Source organism: Mus pahari, chromosome 3 (genome assembly GCF_900095145.1).
Source record: "Mus pahari chromosome 3, PAHARI_EIJ_v1.1, whole genome shotgun sequence".
NCBI lineage: Eukaryota > Metazoa > Chordata > Mammalia > Rodentia > Muridae > Mus > Mus pahari.
The window spans coordinates 35,655,890-35,677,445 of record NC_034592.1 but is presented as its reverse complement, the minus strand read 5'-3'; the positions used below and the strand labels follow the sequence as shown (position 1 = coordinate 35,677,445).

Here is a 21,556-nt window from a genome sequence, read left to right as displayed (position 1 = left end):
ATGATAAAAATGAAGCTGTAATAACTATCAAGGTCATACAAATATAGACACATATGTCCAATTTTTAAACTACTTTCATCTTATAAGTTGTTCAAACTACATTATTAGATAATTCTAAGATGAGAAAAATTAGATTCTAAAACAACAAATCACAAGAACGTTCGGCTTTGACGTGTCTGGCTATAACATACGATTCCACAAGAGTAGAAGCAAGAAAGGTAGATACTTTTAGGAGCTTCAATAACATTTCCAAACTAGCCTGAGTTATCTCAAGTACAGGAGCGGAGGGGGAGGAATGATTGTGAACACAAAGTCTGACTTGAAGATTCTCTGCAATGAAGAGAATTTAAAATCTCTGTTTAAGACTCCCCTGGGCCAAGACATGGAAGAACAAACAAAAAGGACTTCCCATGTAGCCTTCCTCCATGTGGCCTACTGAAACTTGGATCTCATATAAAAGGTATCTGATTTTGCGCAGACACATGTCTGAAAAATTAAAATCCATTGTCCAAACTTACATACATTAGGTAGCATCTTATAATGTAAGGACCTAGTATCCACTGACCTAAAGAGTTAGACATCAGACTGTGCAGTGGTGTTTCTGTACCAGTGATGTACTTTCTACCATGGTGTGCCTTTTGATTTGAGTGAGTTAACAGTGCAGGTTCTTGGTACCTTCACTGTTATCCTGAGAGCACATAATCTGATGAATGTGTGACTTTAAGAATAAACCTATGGTCATTGGCAAGAAGGACCAACAAAGATACTTCGGTAGAAATACAGTCTGATCAAACAATGGTGTAAGGAAAATTCCCTAATTCACAACCTCCTTGATTTTATGACCCTTGAAAATCTCAAGACAGAAGCCTCACTATAAGTTGGAAAGCTCTCATTACCCTCTTTAACAACATACATAGTTAAAGAAAAACTGCATGTGCAAATAATATCATATTCATTTTTTATTTAACATGGGGATGGAATGGGGATAGCATACATTTTATTTGTACAATATTTAACAATCACTTATTCAAGGTGGGATTTTATGGGGATTTTTTTCATTTTTAGCTTTCTGTTAAATACTTGCAGAAAAAAAAAATAGCAAGTACAATATGACAGTAGTACAACAACCTGTGCCCAAAACACTGACAAGAAATACAGAGTAAAGCTAAAATAATTGTTTACCAATATTTTGAGAGGTAACAAATAGGGAGATACGGGTTGAGACTGCATAAAAAACGTACTGCTGGTTGAATATCTGAGGTAAATGATGTTTAATCAAGATGCTACTTGTATCTTTGTCCATAAATTGTAAATAATTTTATGCACATTATACCAAATCTTCCTAAAAAGTAATTTTTCAAAAAAGTAAAAAAGAGAAACTGGAAAATATCTGATGAAGCATTTTTTTTTTTTAAAAAACAGTAATCAGTCTATTCCACTAAACTACCATCTATCTGGCGAGGAGTTTGTTTTTTTTTTCCCAACCATTTGAATTTTACTTAAATGTGACTTAATAAGGATAAGAAAAAGGGTCAGAAGTGATGTTTTCATAATTTTGTGATACATGATTCTGTTTTTAAGTCCAAAGGTGTTGGTTTTTTGTTTTTCCTGGTTATATGTTTAGAATATCACCATGAAAGATAGTGCAAGTTCATGGGACCAATAATTGTGAGGCACAGTCTCTGTTCTGGAATTCACAAGGTACCTGTAATAAAACATCCAAACAAGAGTCACAAATCACATGCTAAAACTCCTAGCATCTAAAATACATACAAGATCTGTGCAGGGCATAGATAGACTTCAAATAAATTCAAACACTGGTTCTCCATCAGTCCTATGGCAGTTGATCATAAAGCATTTCTCACATGGGAGATTTGGGCAAGGTAGAGTAAGCAGCAGTTCTGGTGGGTATCAGAAAGGCAAAGTACAAGACACCGTGAGCACCATACACATGAAGATATACAGGGGTCCAAGTTTGCCGTCTCCCTAAAAAAAATTGTTTTCATTCTCGGATCTTTCTTTTTCAATGTCCCTAACTCAATCTTCTTATCTGCCCACTCTGCACTTACTGTAAACCAAACACTAAAATGCCCTGCAAAAGAAAGTTTTAACAAGACTAGGTATAAGGACAGGTAGTCACTGGAACATTCTTAACGTTACTGCTTATAAAAAAGGCTGTTAATGTAGTTCTTAAGAGAATACAAGTTTTAAAATTGATAAGCTAGATTTACATACAATACCCAAGATTTCCTTTTTAAAAAAAAAGAGGGGGGGGGATTCTAGCATGAAAACAAAGCATTTTATATCATGAACCAGTCTTGGTAAAATTTATCTGTAGTGCTTTCTTAAGCCGAACAGTCGTAGTATCCCTCATTTATCAGTTTTTAAAGGAGGCTGAATGTTTAAAACCAGTAGTAGTTTGCTTATGGAGAGGAATAATTCCTTAGAATTTTTTATAAGGAAAAAATTTTTCCTTATAAAATTGCACATTTTCTTATGGTTTTCCTTGATTAGTTTACAAGTGCAAGCAAACCTATATCAAGAGTTTGAGGGGCCAAATATGTAGAAATCAAAACAAACAGTGAACACTGATCTTGGCAATCTTACGAATACAGTGAGACCTTGGGTACAGAGACAACGCACAATTCTCTATGGTATGTGGCATACAGACAAGAATGCTATTATCCTCCCCACTTACAGTCTGTTGACCTATGTACTGTTTGTAATTCTTCCCAGAGATTAGTGCACATTTTATGTAAAATGTAGTGTCTGATGTCTTAACCATCTGAAGATAATGCATTCACAGTGAGCTCCTGATAGTAACGTAAAGGTTTATAAGGTTAATGTGTGGATGTTAAAGTGACTCAACAAAAATGTATATAACATAATACTGGCTATTTGTTGGTAATTTAAAATTCAGGGAATTAATTTTTTACTTGGGCCCGTGTAAGCTTAAGGAAAGATCCAATTATATTCTATTGTAATATTGTTTTTTAAAACACTCTGGTAGCTACTTGCCATCAATTCCACTTTCTTCGCAAGGATAAGGCATGAACTATCTAAAATTAGCTGTAAAAGTAATTTGGGGAGGAAGCTGGGTTGTGTTCCTTAGACCAGCACTGGTTACCTCTTAATGTCATTGCATATTATAAGTTATAAGTTCAACTTGTTATCCCTGATTTGTTTTAAAGCAGTAATATCTGAAATCTGTTCTTAAAGGTCACTACCTTTATCCTAAGATAATTCTCTCCATATCACAGACATCAAATATTACTCTGACAAGATGGCACCACGCAGTACAGTGATAAAGTTACAAGTCTAGAAGCAGAGTGAAGAATTCTGAGTAATGACACTTCCTGAGGTGATCATAAAACAGTGATAAGAATATCCCACACACTGTTTGGTGAAAAGAAGAAATACACCACCATTTTATATATATATATATAAATAGGAAAAAAATCTATTTTAAAAGAAAAAATGAAGAGCTTTCCAGTGTCACAGCTCACTTAAAAAATTTTAAATCATGCTTTATGTTTTCAAATATTTCCCAAACACAGCACACCTTAAAGAAAAAAGTACTACTTAAGTATGCAATATTTTGGGACCTGGATATAAGTATGGGGGGTAGGGTGACACCATATTTTTTTCCATTTCAAAGACAGCACTTTGTTTTCCCTAAATTACAAGCCAGTAGAAGAAAAGCTAAAACACTGCTTTACAAATAGTCACTTACTATTGGCACTAAGCATAGCTTACCATTTTTTCTTAAATAACACAGTGAATTTGTAATACCTTGTTATAAAACATGGACTGATTTATTCAAATTCTGTTAGTGTTTTCAATTTTATAATTTAGCAACCGTGGAACTGAGGTATACCTTGTTGAGGGAGGTTAAAGTAATGCTTGGAAGCCTCTTTACTGTACCCCACTTTGATGACTATGTACACAGAACAGCAGCACACTACACATTCACAAGCTGTGTCATGTTGGCATTACAATAGTCATTTATAGAAACAACAGCAAATGCAATAAAAAGTTACCCTTTTTAAAATCTGAAATGAAAAGTTTTGATTTAAAAAAAATAGCAGTAGTTCATTTAAGGAATTAGTGTCTTCTGACAGACATAAAGAAATCTGACGTCAGTTTTCAAATACTTGATTAGCCAGGTCCAAAAGATCCTTGATTTGGAGAGGGCCACATTCTTCGAGTACATTTTCAGAAGTTCTTTACAGTTTGCAGCTTTTCCCTTAGACTCCTCTTCATATCTGTGCTGCAGACGATGCAGTAAATTTCCCAGATCCATCTCCCAGATCCATGCTTTCCACAAGGGGCTGCTTGCGTACATGTCCTGGAGGCATCCTACTCATTTCACACAGAAAATAAACTAAGCACTTTCCTTAGCTTAGCAGCTCCAGTTCAGAGTCCCAATTCTCAGTGTGTACAGATGGTACAACCATCATAGACTAGATTCTTTGGGAGGAAAGTCAACATTTGTCACCATTGTGACCACTGTTACAATGTCCTCTGTAGTAATGATATTTGTTAGTCTTTGCATCTGAGTAATTCTTTCACCTACACATCCAGCTGATAACCTGGCTTCTGCATCATGATCCCAACATTCTTCTATCGTTTCACAGAGCATTGCCATTCCCTAAGAGGAGAAGAACAGTCAAATTTAATAGCTATTGTTTCCTGACAGGAAACAGGCTAATAATGTCATAATGAAATAGCTATTTCCATGGACAATGCTTTTCAAGATGAGCAGAGTGTGACCAGTACCCACTCTGGATCCTTTTAATGGGTGTATTATGCAAGCCAGCCTTTGTCTCAAAGCCTTGCTCTTTCTGCCTCGAGCATGTAAGTGAGAAACAATTGCTGGATGAACATTCACTTTTACTGAATGTCATTTTACATACCATTAAAAGAAGTCACTTTTACAAGCATTAGTGATTTATAACAGGTATATGATTTAAAGTTCTAAAAACCCATGTTTATAAATCTGATCATTTCAGTGCTTGAGCTTTTCAAGTAGACTCACAAGTCTGATGTGGGTTACAAGTTTTTTTGTTGTGATTTTTGTTTCTTTAAAATCATTTTCTTATGTTGATACTAGCTTTTCTCCCTTTCAGTTAAGATTAAAAGGCCACTCGAGTCAAATCTCTGGCTTCAGGATGTAATTACTTATTTCTACTTGAGTTTCTAGTGATATTAACACCAAATTGCCAGCACAATTTTATGCTGTTCTGCCCACACTAACTGTAAAGTGAAGTCTTGAAAGAAATGACTTAAGACTTCATGGAATAGAGACTCGGTGCTTAGTAAGTGTTAAAATGGAATTTACTAGAGGGGAATAGTAAGGCTATCCAGCTTTCCATGGGTTCAGAGCCAGTGTGTTTCCTCATGCAACTGTCAAAGCAGGAGATACTCAAGCGTAATTAGACTGCTGAAGTAAGAACCTGCTCTATAAGGCTCTGGGACTTCAGACAAAGCCTTCTGCCTCTAAGCTTAGGTACAAAGCCCCTGTGTGAAGACCACCTTCCCTGAAGAAAGTTTAAGAATTGATAGATAATTCTCCTAAAAGTGTTTTCTTGAAATCTCAAATGGAAAATAAGTGTATAAACTTACTGCATGTTTCTGCCAATAATCTCTTAAAACAGGCCTCTTTTTTTTATGCACAACAACTTCCTGCATATCTTCAAGAGATGGATGCTGGCCAATTTCTTCCTCAAATGGTAACATGTACTCATCTACAGGTCCTGAAATGTAAAAAAAGGAAAAATCCATTGAAATGCTTCCTGACTAGTACAAGCTGTTTAAAATACATTCTGTATCCCATTTTTCCCATTCTGTATTAGATAATGAAAGGAAAGAAATGGACTCCTAGCTGGAATTGTATCACAGTGGAACCAGAATCCAATTTACGAGAAACTAAAAGGTCTGTTTTTATGAGTTCTTAATGGCTGCTTGTTGAAGACAGGTTCAGACTAAAAAGTTTGGCTGGCTTTGAACTCGTGATCTTCATATTCAGCCTTACCAGGCTGTTTTAGAATACATATGCTGAATGCCCATGTCTATATATGACAAATAGCTGTTGGTATTTAGCAATCAATTCATATCAGAATATTAACATTCGGAGCACATTAGCACCTCTGGAAACTTAGTGCTCCACCTATTAGACGTCTCTACGACATGTTCAAACACCCTACATGACCGCTTAAGTAACTGTTGCACTTTCCAATTTTCTGTCCTCTCACAAACATATTTATGATACTTATAAATATTTATAAATATTTTTATATTCAAGAAACAAAGGTGCATTAACCAGAATTTCCATCAAGTCAAAATATAACATGACAAAATTTTTTCAGGGACATAACTTGTTCTTCTTAGATATCAGACATCAATGTGCATTATTTTATCCCCCAATTAAGTTGGAATTTGCTCTATTTTGTAAATATGATAGCTCAGAAAGTTACGAGATTTTTTACAGAGGTATCTGATTATTAAGAAGTAGAGCTGAAATCTAAATCTTATCTGAAGTCTGTGCTTTGCTCCCTGTCAATCAAACATGTCACTACTACACAGTTTCATTGACCACAGAGAAATAAATGTGCATAGATGAGCTTTGTGCAAAGTATAATGATGCACCGAACACTTCAAACAGAATCATGAACTGAAAGAGGCACTGACTCAACCCTGTACCCTTGTTTTAGGAACTCTTTTATTATTGCTACACTTCCTGTGTGTGTACCTGTATATGCATGCCACAATATTCATAGAGATCAGAAGACAACTTGCAAGGAAGGGAACGGTCTCACCTTACACTATATGAGACCTAGGACCAAAATTAGGTCACGAGAATTGTCCACTGAGCCATTTCACCAGCCCTGTGAAACCCTTTGGATAGCTGAAGAACTGCTTAGTATGTGTAGTGTATTAGTATTAACATACTAGAATTTCAATCTTTGTTTGGTTCATGGGTCAACGACACAGGCGTCAATCAATGGTAGCTTATAAAATACACAGGCTACTTGGCCTAGTCTACTGATTTTTTTTAATGTATATGATTGTTTTGCCTGCATGTGTGCACCACAGCCATGACCTGGTGCCCATGAAGGAAGAACAACCAATGTTCTTAACAACTAACCTATTTCCCTAGCCTCCAGAGGCTTATTTTTAACAAGATTTCCTAGGAATTGGTAAAGTTTGAACTGAATTTTAGCAAACAACTAGACACAAACTTAAATGCACTCACCTTATCAATATGGTTCACTTTCTCTTTGACCCTGATTTCTGCCTTGGGACATATTTTACAGCATACAAAAGGCATTTAAGAAAAATCAGTATCTAACCTTGTCTCTTACTCTACGAGTCCCCTCCCTGTAACTCCTTTCCCCACAAAGTAACTCTTCTTGATCTCTATGCCACACCTTAAATTTCTCAGTTGTGACTGCACCTCATTATAGTTACTTCACTGCCTTATATACCAGGTCCGGGACAATGGTTCACCCTTACCTCACTCTAGCGTTCACTCTATAGAATAGTATCACCTTAACTATGTATTACTTAACAACAGGGCCTATGTCACCATCACACCAAGTCATAGTTTGATATGAAGGACTAACACTGAAGTTCTTAAGCAAATCTATTTTCTTTTACTATGTGCTATGTAACCTACTTCTATCTCCAAAGTGTCAATACCAGTTCCTTTCATACCCAGCCCCTCCACGTTCACCTTACTGTCTGCATCTTCTGCCACTTTGCGGAGTTCATAGAAGAAAATGTAGTTATATATATACACCTTTTTGTATAACCACTTTTCATAAATAAGGCATATATACTTCAAAAAAAACCAAACAAACAGTTTTTTTCCCTTACCATCTGCAGCAGTGCAACGAGAAGCCAGTTCCCATAGGACTAATCCCATGGCGTACATATCTATCCTCAGAAATGCATCCCTTTGGAAGTTTATAGCACCCTCCAACACCTCTGGAGCCATATACCTCCGGGTACCAACCTAAAAAAGATTTTGAAATCAAATAGTACTCACTCATTGACATTATGAACTAATCTTTTGTCTATGGTTGTATAAAAAGAAAGCCAAATATGGTCTATTTATCCAGGGAAAATTATGATTATAACACCACAGGATACATAAAAAGATGATTTCTGGATACTCTCACCAGACAGCCCTAGAGGGCTTTCCCTCCTTTTCAAGATCTAATCACAAAGTACCAAGTAATGGTTTGCTGGGAGAAGGAGGGAATGGAGAAAACAACACTTCACATACTGAGATGTATTTTTTTTTAAATTCTACTTTTAAAAAATATTATTTACTCATAAATTCTTCTGTCTTTGGTCTCTATTTACATTTGTCCCCAACAATTTGCTATTTCGTAGTATCTTAGCTGTGGCAACTATGCTAGGGCAGCTAGTGCCAGTTGGTCTTGACAGCATTTTAATATGAGCACATTTTTTTTTCCTATTTATTTTATTTTATTTTTACTTCAAAAGCTACATACATGCAAAAATTGAACATGTTATCACAAATGCTTTAAATAAAGTTCAAAAAAATATTTCTCAAAATTTATTTACTTATGGAAATATATATATGTATATGACAATTATAATATTGAAGTCAATTATATCCTTTGTACTAATCTGTCAGAAAAATACTTATAAAAAGGAATTTCGTGTCTAGAATAAATTTTAAAGTCCTTGAGTTATAGTTTTAAAACAAGTTTAGAAACTGTTCAGAGAAATGCACGTCATTTAAACAAGAAGGATCCAACANCCTCATGAGTGAAACTGTGGAGGGACTTAAGTNTGGGAAAGAAGNANCTCTTAAACNCTGACCACTAANTATTTTGGCTTCGTGTTTAGCAATGCAAGTGGAGGCCATGACTTTTTATAAACAGATGCTACCGAGAGCCATCTGAAATATATGAATGGGAATTTTATTTACAAATGCATGTGGAAGGAAGGCTTAGTGTAACCCCACCTCTATGAACACATTTTATGAATTGTCAAGTAGTCAAAAGTATATACCTAGTTAGATCTAGGAGGCAACTTTGACATTGTGGCTTTCATCTTTACATAATGGCAAGTGATCTTTTGACTAATACTTTGGCAGTTAAATGCACATATAGCAATAGTTTTCAAAAGTAAGGACAGATTGGTAAAATGATTAAGTTCAATTTTTAACTCATGAGAACATAAAGTCGCTTTTTGGCTTTTCCTGTTCTTAAAAACATTTTGATTATAAATGTCTGAATGCCTCTCAGAAGCCGACTTTTTCACTTATTTTAATGTTACAGCTTATCTAATTTTAGTCTACGATACTTTTATGAATCAAAGGTGATATGACAGTAGAGAAAACTCTTTACTGGTGTAGGCAATTTCTTATTTTGTCTATGCCTGTAATCCAATTATAAGGACATTAAAAAATTACTTAATGTCATGAGTCAGGCTTTAAAAAAAAAAGGTAATAGTTTTGCTACATGCCAAAAGATGAAGCTGTTCCATACATATTGCCCTGTGATTATTAATCATAGACTAATCACAAACCTTTATCTCTAGGCTATTCCATTCTTAGTAGTATTCTCCCCCAAACAAATCAGCTTTTCTAATATTCTACAACTGCTGACATTATATTGAAACAAATCTGAATTAACATTGCCAGAAATCAGTGTACCATGACTGCACACAGCTGTGTTCCTGGGGATCAAGGGGATATGGAATGAAAAAGAAAACTCGGGAATAATCAAATAACTTGAATAATTTGAAAGATAGAACAAATAAGGGCAAAGCCTTGGAAAAATCATTTGACCTTGTAGGAAATGTCACACTTCAAGCTATTTTTAAGAAGATATTTATTTTTAATTGCCCAGCCAGGAAGATGTATGTGCATATGTGATTGTGGGTGCCCACAGAGCCCATAAAAGGATGGCGGGTCACCTGGACCTGGTTTTACAGACATCTGAGCAGCCTGAGCCAGGAAATAAAACTTGGTTCTAGCAAAAGAAGTAAACACTCTTTAATCCTTGGGCCTTCTCTCCTGCTCTTGTCCTGTTCTTGTGAAAAAGTGAATCTATACAAGTGTAGCACCTCTCCTAGCCTCATGTTTTTTTCTGAGGATAAAAAAGCCTGACTCATCATTTTTTAATGTCCTTAAAATTGGATTACAGGCTTAAGCAAAATAAGAAATTTCCTACATTGTATCTCCTTTGACCTTCCTAAAGGATGCTAAATCTATCTGTGCAAACCATAACTGGAGTTAGACACTGCTCTGGCCTTTTCAGGAGCTCTGAACTCTGGAGAATTTAAAAGAAAAGATTAAATTGTAATTGAATCAATAAAGGGCCAGAGCAATAAACTTTTGTATACAGAAATGAGAACTTAATAAACTGTAGTAAGAAGTGACCCATTATCCTCCACTGTTAGGATGATAAATTAACCAGTGAAAGAATTCCCAAAAGATAAATTATTTAGAACTGGATTCTTTTCTGACCAATTGTTTAAAAAACAACAACACTATCACAGCTGACTGCTGTTCTGGGGCTTGCTTAAGCCTGAGTTCTACAACAGTGTAAAACTGCTGCCTACAGGAACTAAAATCTATCTCTGTTAGAGGAGGCTTCAATGACTACCCTAGCAACAGTACATCAAATTTGTGCTGATCTAAGACAAGTATTATGTGCTTAATTTTGCTCCCACTTTATAGCTGTTGTTCTTACCTGCCCATGGGTGTCACCTGCAGACTTGCCAGCCTCGAACTTTAAGGCCAAACCAAAGTCAGCAATGCAAGCTGTCAGATTGTTTTTCAATAGCACATTTTTACTTTTGATGTCCCTTTAAAAATAAAAATAAAGTTACTTAAAACTAAGAAACTTTAGCGCAAAGAAAGAGTGAAGATGCTTATGCAGAATCTCGACCTGTCCTAAAGCACAGGGATGCAGTAACAAACCTGCCCTAAGGAGCAAGAGGGAATCCTCTCCATAAAGCACTTTACAGTCATTCCAGAGGTACATCTTCATCTATGTTATTACTCCCACATAATGACAAACTTTACTCCTTCTTTAAGGTAATAGAAACGCTTCAGGTCTATTAGCTATAAACTCCTACAGAACCCAAATTTCAGAAAAACAAGAAAATTTTTAAAATTTGATAAAGTCTTTGATAAAGACTTCCATTTTAGAACGGCCCCTCCCTGCCCCACCTGGCCACTTTCCAAGGAAAGCACATACAGAACAGACAGAAGCCTTTCACCATAAAGCAAAGCTGGTACTCTGAAAAGTCTATCGGCTGTAAGTAAGGAATATATTCTTTCTACACATCTGCCTCATCTGGTTCAACTTAAAGACAACTCTAGCAAACATGTCTATGCTCTCATCAATAGGTACACTTAGAAGTGGTCATTTTAGTCCTACAAAAGGATGAAGGCAGAGTCAAATGCTCCAGACACCAACCGGCTTCAGTATCGAACATTTTAAAGAGCCGTACAACTAATAAGTTAGGGGACTCATAAAACATGAAAGAAAGGAGAGGACTTTCTAAAGAAGTCACGATTTGGTGACACTCAACTACACATTTGCTAAATCAATATGTTAATACCTACTTTTAAAACAGCCATTTTAAAACTGAATAGAATGACAACTCAAATCCCATATTCTTCCAAGGAAGTTCAATAATAGCAAACTAAATTTCCCAGAAACAAACATTTTTCCTTTTTAAGACTAACAGTCTCTTCACTGATGAGCACTATTTCTTTAATCAACAGCTAGCTGTCTCCTCTGGGTTGGTCCCTTCTACTTTAGCTCAAGGAATGAATGTATACTCATCCAAAAGACAGAGAAAATACTTAATCTATCCTTAATTCTATCACTGGATCTACTAAAAATTGTCTTTATAGTAAATCAAAATTTTGAGTTAACCATTTCTCCTTTGAAATAGAGAAAATATACTTTTATTCTCAAATATAGTTTCAGAAGTTACACAAATTAAAATATGGGATCATTAGACTTTATTAACAAGATTAACATGTACATTAACATGTACATACCAAAATACATCCTAGCCAATCTCAAACATACTTTTAAAAATTTGAAAAGTCTTTGCCTCTTCAAATATGATTGGATAATCACAGCAAAAATAAATTTTACTCCAAGAATTAAAAGTTTAAGTAGTAAACATTTGAGTTGGATGGAAAGACAATACAAATTTTGTTCTACCTGTGAGATATTGCAGGCTTGTGGCCATCTTTTAAGCCAGGTATATCCTCATGTAAATATGCCAATCCTCTAGCCATGGTTTCTGCAATATGACAAAGTTCATTCCAAGAGACCACATTAGCCTTAAGAAAGTCTGACAGCGAGCCCTAAAGAGAGGAGGTGAGAGGAAAATACCCATAAGCCCTGGGTCAAAATTTTACATAAACACAAACTTTTCTCTAGATATGAAAGCCACACATTCCTTTAAAAAAAAAAAAAGAATTCTATAAAGCTGTTCAAATTTCTTTTCAATTCACAGCAATTAACATTCAACCACAAAAGACTGATTTTTTTAAGTCTTATTACCAAAATAAGTTAATAACTGACTTTAGGAGGTTAAGAACAAAGGACAGACTAGTTAAAAATGTTAGAAAAAAAACTAGTCTCTAAGGTAAAACACACTGACATAGAACTACACTGAAACCATAAATAACTACTAACATATAGACTATGCCCGAGGAAATGACTTAGTTGGCAAAGTGCCTGCTACACAGCATCAGGACCTGAATTCAGAGACTCAGACCTGCATTAGTCCATCAATCCAGTGCTAGGAGGACACAGACACAGGTAGATCCCTGGAAGCATCAGTGAGCTACAGGTTCAGCAAGAGACCCTACCTCAAGCAAAAACAAAACAAAACAAACAAAAAAACAACAAACAAACCACAAAAACAAAACAAAAAAAAACATGAAAAGTAACTGAGGAAGACACTGAAAAACAAACCAGGGGCCTCCACACGTGCACTTACTCATAATCTCTCTGTCTCTCTGTCTCTGTCTCTCTCTGTCTCTCTGTCTCTCTCTCTCTCTGTCACACACACGTTTGTGCACATGTACGCTCACAACCCTTCTCTAGAGATATTATGATCATTATGGTCAAATACTTGGTGAAATATAAAGACGTAAAGACATAAAAATCAAACATCTTAGCTGGCCACGGCAATGCAAACCCACAATCCCAGTACTTAAGAGGCTGCTAGGAAACAAGAATGAGTTTGGGACCAGCCTGTGCTACACTGAAGACTTGTTTTTTTAAAAAATATTTTAATTGAAAACTGATGGAATAGCAAATGTGTTTTGGTAATAAACACTGTCTACTCTAAATTACCCCTGTGAGAAGTAACTGCAGCACAGGAAATCAAAGACTAAAGCTTTTCTATGATTAGAGGGCTAAGGTAAAAGCTGGTCTTTCCTTAAAGTAACTTTTTAATATTTTTATTCATAAGTGATATATATTTTGGGTCAAATATTAATCGACTGTGGTAATATACTATTCTCTTGAAATACAATAGTTAACATTAGGTAAGCCAAGTCCAGCTTAACTACTCTTAAGTATTAAGTCGTTCTACCTTTTCATGAAATGCTGTAATCAGCCACAGGTCCACATCAACACTGGTGCCTCTTTTCTCTGCACCAATGAACTGTAGTATGTTCTCATGCTTCATTCCAGGTAGACTATAGACTTCATATTCATTCTGCCAGGACTGTTTGTCCTAAAGAAATGAAAGCACAGTAAGAACACAGAGGGCAGAAACACTCAGATTACTAGAGTAAGTTCTAAAAGTGACCACAATGAAACAAGACAATACAAGTGGTCCAACATCAACATGAACTAGGTACAGAGGTCTTTTGTTATATTTTTATAAAAGAAATCTGTGACAGGTAATAACAATAATCCATAATAAATCCTTGTTTTTTCCCATTCCCTCAAAATCTACTTTTCTGTATGGGTAAGTTTATATACACGGGCATTCATCAAAAATGACTGCATTTCTGTATCGTAAATGGCAACACATTCTGTTACAAGTTACCGCAAGCACTATACGGTGTTAAGTTATTTACACTAACAGTCACAATCATCTCTCTGAAAGATAAATTTCGATAGAACCTTAGATAAAAACGTCTCTTCAGCCTGCCCTCCCCAGCTTCCACAGTTAACAGTACCTTATGTTTTGTTTTTAATTATCAATTACTCATTCCTGCCAGAGATCTACTTTCTACTGTATACTTCCTTACAAAAGATTCATTTCTTTTCACTATGAAAGGGCATTGAAAGCCGAGTTACACTGTAATATATGGTAAGGAACTCTCTAGATCCAAGATTAGTTTAAATTTTAGCCTTTCCTCTTCCTTTTATAAAATCATTCATTTTTCCAGTGAAGTAAAAGAATAATTGTGCTATTGGTTGCTGAAGTGCTTATTTCATGTTCATATCTAAATAACATATGAACATACAGCAGGTAAATCATTACTTTGTCAATAAAGGTGTTTGATAAAATGGCTACTGTTGTTTCTACTCTTAATATCCAGTATCTTTTTGTTATTGTTAAAATTCCTCACATGAATCTTATTATGAATCTTAGCACAACAGAATGCTGCTCTCTAGAAAAGTCACACTGCTGCCAAGATAAAGACGGGCTTTAGATGAGTAAAGGAGGTAAACCCTAGGTACATTAAGGAAACTGTTTCTGTGGTAACTCTGGAGTGCTGGGGACTGGGTGTGTAGCTGAGACTTCAGCACTCGGAGCCTCTTAGGCACAGGGGTGGCTGTACGGACAGACAAGGGGAAGCTGAGATCCCTGATGGCTCCCAGCAATGAGCATGGCAGCAGCACTGAGACTGGGATTGGTCAGGCTGTCCTGAGAGTGCAGCTGCACTGAAGGAGAAAACAAAGTAAAGTAAGACTTTGAAACCTGATTCACTGCCTCTGAGGAATTACCAACAAAAAGTGAAAAAAAATGTACATATAAATACTTAAAGTGCAATGAAAAGAAATCAGTCTGGCCATGTAACTGCAAACACCAATTCTAAAGTAAAGCAGTCTACTGTTCTTTCTTGTTGAGAAGACAAGATAAACTACCCAGACAGTAAGCTTAATTTTTGACTGGAATATTTTCGATTTAACAAAAAATTGACTACATGTGCATGTACTGTGATTCCAATTCTGCCAACAAAGTCTAGTGCTGCATTAAATCATTCCATCTCAGCTGTGACAGCACAGAAAGGCTAGGTTACTTTCCCAACTATCACAAACAATCACTTTAGAATGGATAGTTTATATGTTCAGGCTGTTTATGAGCTATAATGTCCTAACCAGTTCCAGTTTTAAAAATACAGAAGTAGACAGACTAGGGAATTTCAATAAACATACCTGTATCGGAAATATTTTGACAGCCACATATTCATTGAGCAACTGGGCTTTCCAGACACAACCAAATCTTCCCCTTGCTTTCACTTCTAACAGCTGCAATGGCTTCAACCCTAGTAATGGGGAAGGTGGAGGTGGTCCTGGGTCCTAGAGATAAATAATAATAATGCTATAAATAAGTAGAAAATAAGACATTGATTCTGAAATGAAAAAAGGGTGGTTATACTGAATAATGCTCTAACAGAAACCATGACACATGAGGGACTGTAACATCAATGTGACCTTAACTTCCAGCCTGCGAGAACTTAGATGCTAGGGCATTAGTGGGAACCATGAAGCAGGCAATGTTTAGCAACATCAGTGTTGCTGCTACTTAGGAAAAGAAGGTGAAAAGAGTAGGCAGCCAGTCTATCCAATGTTCGCAAGATGTTCTGTGAATTTCAGAACACTCTTAATAGTATGTCATTGGCTTTATTCAGCTTATATTCTCTTAAAGGACACAGATTTTAAAAGTATCAAAACAGCAAAGTATGAGCATTTCTCAAAAAAAAAAATCTCAAAATCTAATACTTTCTCTAGTGGCTGTCTAACATAAACTTTTTTCTTCATTAATTTCACAATGTCCAGTCATTTCAAACAAGTATATAATCCTAGCACTCAGGAAACAAAGGCAGGTAGATCTCTGTGATTTTGAGGCCACTCTGGTCTACAGAGCAAGTACCATGACAGAGACAGCTACCCAGAGAAACCTTGTCTCAAAAAACAAAACAAAACAAAAAACAAAATTAAAAAACATAAACAAACAGCCAGGCAGTGGCGCACACCTTCAATTCCACCACTTGGGAGGCAGAGGAAGGCGAGTTTCTGAGTTCAAGGCCAGCCTGGTCTACAGAGTAAGTTCCAGGACAGCCAGGGTTACACAGAGAAACCCTGTCTCGAAAAAACAAAAAGAAAAACCACAAACAAACAGAGAAAGGTTTCTATAGACAATCTTTGTTCATTCTTAACTTTTCAAGATACTAACAGTCCATCCCTTTAGCTATTCCCCCAAACTGACCAGAAATAAAAATCATTCTCTAAGAATAACTGAGAAGAAAAATAAAACCTAGAAAACTGCTAGTCATAGTTGGAAAGACAGAATGAAAGACAAGAGTGCTACCATGATGGATCTTTAAAATAGGGCCAGGAAACTACATAAAGGAGAAAGAAAAATGAGGAAAATTCCCAATGCCAACAGAATCGCAGCCCTTTGTTTAAAGTGTTCTATCAGTTTATTAAATGTAAGAAGCTTCTGGAAGCCAACAGAAAAAGCATCAGAAATGTTTCAATGGTTATTTAAGTTTTGTGAGAAGGAACTAAAATTTTTGTGGCAAGGAGAGACTACCAGTGGTACTCAGATACTTAAAAATGACATTTTATCCAAGATCAGTACATCTTACCCTAACTTTCTTCTCCCCTTTTAGATCTTCATAATGTTCCAAAACTTATGGTGTTCCTTATAGGCATCCTCCAGCCACTAGTCTGTTTGGGAGTCTATGAATTTTCAATTAAGCATCAGAATTACCCCCAGCAAAAAGAAAAAAAAAAAAAAAAAAAGAAGTTCAAAATATTTTATGGAAAAAGAATGCAACGTGTAGGCAGTCCCTTAAAGACTTGAAAACTCCATTTTAGAAAGTAAGGCAGAAGAAAGACTTCCTGAGATTCATTATGAAGTGATGTTTGTTTTTAAATGTCTAAAAATTAAAAACATAAAAGGTTAATAAAGCCAAAATGCTTCCGTTTAGCAGTGACAGACCAAAGAGGTTGTCTACAAACCCTACAGGAAGGCCAGGCTCAGTGATTCTGTCTCTCTGGAAAGCTGCTATGGGAAGCAGATCCTCCCTTAACCATTCTACAACCGTCTCTGCCTGTAAGATGATTCTACTGGCAGGAACAGAGGGACTGAGGGAACTGAGAGGAAAAGGTGAACACTAATCTAGCAAAGGCAAAGAAAACTATACAGTCTGCAAGGTCCAAGAATAGACGTATAAGTTTATAAAGAAATATCTAAATAGAAATGGCAATAATCAATTTTTTAAAGCAGCAATACTACAATCTTCAGATAATAACTGAAAAAGAGAAAAGAGGAGGACAACAAAGCCACTGGCAATAGTGTCTAGAGAGGACACACATAGTCTGCGCTGTTCAGAACTGCACCAGCTACAGACATGAAACAGGACTGAGATCATGTCTTCAATAGCTCAGATTAATAATATAACACAGGTTCAAAGTATATTAAATGTTTTCTAGATGGAAAGATAAACTTCAAATGTCCTATAGGATTACAAAGCTTTCCTTAGTAAATTTCTTAACATACTTTCGTCTCAGAGAGAAAGCTGGGATCAACATTTAATATTTACTCAAATTTTTTCCATTAATTGCTACAAAACATACAACTGTCAAATTTTCTTAACAGTATAAAAATTTAAATAAAAAAGCAAAACACTGGCCAACATTCAAAAAGGAAGAAAGTGATCTACAAAGGTTCATTCTTACCAATGATGTACTCTTAACTATAATTTTATACTCACAAATACTTAAGATTGGGTTTAAAACTCGGCTTCATAATAAAAATAACTACACAATACAAAATACCAATCATTGATATAGCTTTTTGCTTTCTTAACAAGAATTTACTAGGATGAAGTTTTAAATGCATCTCTAAAATCTAAGTTTTAATTACTGTATAAGGTATGTTAAAATATTACTCTGTTTATTAGTATCAGTATAGTAATTTATTCAGAACACCTCAGTATTTGTTCCTAGGAATGAAGACTTTATCATTAAACAACCCCCTCAGGCAACAAATGGGAACTTACACTCCATAACTGATGGCATCCGAGAAGCATGGCTTTGCCGTGCTGCACAGAAAGACTCGGAAGACAGTAATTCTAAGGACGACAGAATTTCTGAAAAATCTCCCCTCGAGTTCCCAGTGCTCTTTCAACAACCATTTAATACATAAAACTTAGAAGATGTACATCATAAGTGGCCCTGACTGTGCATGCCTTCTCAAGACCTAAGAATGTTTGCTGAAATTGCAGTTACTGGGAAAGTCTGACTGCCCAATGCCCCTACACTGTGGCATTAGTATACCCATTCTGGGCTCCTCCTTAAGGGGATAGCAAGGCCATCTGCCATCGGTTCTGCTCGTTTCTGAGATGCTTGTACACACTAAAGTACACAGCCCTAGCCTTCAAGGCAGCAACAGAGTTGTCAAAGGTGTTACTTATGCAGCTAATTCATTAGCTTGAGATGACATTGGAAAATATAGATTTTAAGTTAAAAGATAATGAGCTAGACCAGAAAGTTATCTCTTATTTAAATGAGTAAGGCTGACATTTAAAGAACTACTGGGTCCCTAGAGCTAATGCCCTCTTTAGATTTTATCTTCCAATCAGAAGAAACATTTTTTTCTACAGCCTACCTTAGATACACATAAATACTGTTAACAATCCTTCAAAACCAAATGTTTTTACTATGTCAAATGAATAATATTTGGATACAAAGGAGAGGACTTTTATAACAAAAATGTAGATAAACTATAAGGGATGCAAAGTAAAATAACCATGACAAAACTATAAGGACAAATGTTTAGTGAGCACCCACAGAAGCTTTCACAACCATGAAACAAACAGCAATGCATCTTACCTCTATCATTATATGAAAGGCGTGCTTGTGAAGAAAAAACATAGGCAAAAGAAATTACGATTCATATTCAGAATGAAATGAAAAATGACACATCAGTTACAAAGGTGAAAGAATGATTTAGCTTTTTAAGAGTTGACAGTGATTCAGCAGACTATATTTTTAAGAGAAGAATGAAAAACACATTCCTTATAACCAGAGGAAAGTGTTATTTTTAAAAATATAATGAAAAAATCCTTAAATTATACCGATTAGGGTGGCAGTAAATAAATTTGGATGTAAAAATAACCCAAAATTACCTGATACAATGGGCTCAAGCCAGCAAGTAAAATAAAATTTAAATATTATGTACTGTAGAGATTTGAAAGTCTAAAGTGTGAGTGTAAACAGGCAATACAGGAGCTGCAATTAGCTTCTGAACAGCAGAGGGCAGTATTGTCTTTAACAAATACCAGGAAACAAAGCCCTGAGGAAATCCAGTTCTCTCAGACCAGGGACTCTTTTATGAGTGTGTGCATGAAGGTTAGAGGGCCACCTCAGGTATCATTCTAAAAGGGCCATTTGCAAGTGTCCTGGAACTCCCCAAGCAGGCTAGGCTGGCCAGCAAGCCCCAGGAATGCACCTGCCACAACTCTTTTAGTGCTGGGGTTGCAAACATACAGCATCAATCCAGCCGGCTGTGTGGTTGGCTGTTTTCTTTTCTCTTCCTTCTATGTGTGTTCTAAGGATCAAACTTAGGCTTTTGTGAGCTGTGATGTCTTTCCAGTTCTAGGGTTTGTCTGGTTTGGTTTGTTTTGTTTTGTTTTGTTTTGTGTTGTTGTGTTATTTTGGAGGTTTTTTGGCTGTTGTTTTGGGGTTTTGTTTTGTTTTGAGTTTTTGTTTGTTGCTTTTTGTTGTTGTTGTTGTGGTGGTGGTGGTGGTGGTGGTGGTGGTGGTTTTGGGTTTTGATTTGTTGGTATTTTTGGTTTGGTTTTTTTAACAGCTTTCATAAAAACCTCTGAAATTTCCTACTTCCAGTGAGTAAATTATCTCACTCACCTTTCTGGGATGTACTAGGTGAAACACAGAATAATGCTATGTGTGTGCTCAGGAAAGACAAACCAGGAAGAAAACACAAAGAACGATGGCCAGAATTAAATAAAACCTGGTGATAAACTAGCTCTGTTACAAACCTCCCTGTCCAGCTGTAGAACATGAATAAATCAAAATATACCCTAACAGAACAGGATTTCAATGACTTAGTCCACAGTCTGAATTAAGCATTTGTTAGCAGTTCAAAATGTAATTCCAGTATTATAACAACTTTAAATTTAGGAAGTATGTAACAACTGAATAAGTAGTAGTCCCTTGGAAATGAGTATATAGTCACATTTCTCAGTCTGAGGATAGGATAGTCAGGCAGTAAAAGAGAACAAGTCACCACAAAAGAGATAACTGCCTGAATTTTAAATTAAGTAAAATACATGCTAGCCAGTGCTAGGGATTTGAAAACTACAAACAGATGAGACATTCCCCAGCTGCCACTATTTCTACAGAGAACAGTACCTGACAAAAAAGAAATGACAACTCACTTTTCTATACCAGTTGTTTGCTTGATATCATCCAAGGCTATTCATTATCCATCACAAAACCAGCTTAATATTTCCATACCATGAGAGAACCTCTCTTTCACAGGGAATGCGAAGGCACAAGAATTACTGGGATCTTGTTTCACACAAGAACTTTCAAAGCTCACAATGTCAGTGCAAGCAAATGTCCCTCTTAATCTTAGAAAGTACTATGCCTACTCAGGGAACTTCCTAACTAATGGAGAGAGTAAGCTATAAAACACCCAACAAAAACGAATGAAGACAAAACCAAGACTTAATGTGATGAAAATGAGCAAGACAAAAGCAAAAGAATTAAAATAACTAAAACAGATTTTAAGTATAGTTTTATTAGATGTACATTAGAACAAAAAGACGCAAAGTAATAAGAGGCACCAAGGGCATGCTTTTTCAAAGTAAAAATTGTTACAGTATATAGTCAAAACAAAGAGATCACTGACTATACAAATAGATACAAGTTCACCAAACAAACTGTATTTCCAAAATGGAATTGGTGGCTTTTTCAGTACTCAGCACTGAAACTGTAAGTAACTAAAAGTCAAATCAGTACCTCAATGCCAAGTAATTAGAAAGAGACTTGCTGCTTATCAAGAAGGAATGAAATTACTGCCAAACATCAGAAAATATAAAACTTCATTCACCCATTCATTTATCCACTCATTCAAACAAAGTTTAATGACTATACTGTTCGTGTCAAATACTAACTACTCAGGCTCTTATGAACTTCACAGCAGATAGACTACTGATGGTTTGCACTAACAAATGTATAATTAAAGAGTAAAAGCAGTAGAAAGAAGTCACTGTCTTGTTGAGTATCTGTAAAACAACCTCACTTAAATAAACTGG

General features: G+C 35.8%; 1 protein-coding gene across 2 annotated transcripts in view; it reads right to left on the bottom strand.

The window, feature by feature from the left end:
• Positions 1 to 947: 947 nt before the first annotated feature.
• Acvr2a (activin A receptor type 2A) overlaps positions 948 to 21,556 on the bottom strand; it is a 32,139-nt gene continuing 11,530 nt past the window's right edge. Inside the window, exons 4-11 of one of the 2 annotated variants that reach the window (XM_029535820.1) lie at positions 19,107 to 19,130; positions 15,420 to 15,563; positions 13,618 to 13,761; positions 12,231 to 12,376; positions 10,737 to 10,851; positions 7,879 to 8,017; positions 5,626 to 5,756; positions 948 to 4,651 (exon numbers count right to left, since the gene is read on the bottom strand). In XM_029535820.1, coding sequence (XP_029391680.1) covers positions 4,457 to 4,651; positions 5,626 to 5,756; positions 7,879 to 8,017; positions 10,737 to 10,851; positions 12,231 to 12,376; positions 13,618 to 13,761; positions 15,420 to 15,563; positions 19,107 to 19,130 — 1,038 coding nt within the window. In that variant the 3' untranslated portion in view covers positions 948 to 4,456. The remainder of the gene's footprint in view (positions 4,652 to 5,625; positions 5,757 to 7,878; positions 8,018 to 10,736; positions 10,852 to 12,230; positions 12,377 to 13,617; positions 13,762 to 15,419; positions 15,564 to 19,106; positions 19,131 to 21,556) is intronic. The other variant, XM_029535821.1, reaches the window with a different exon arrangement.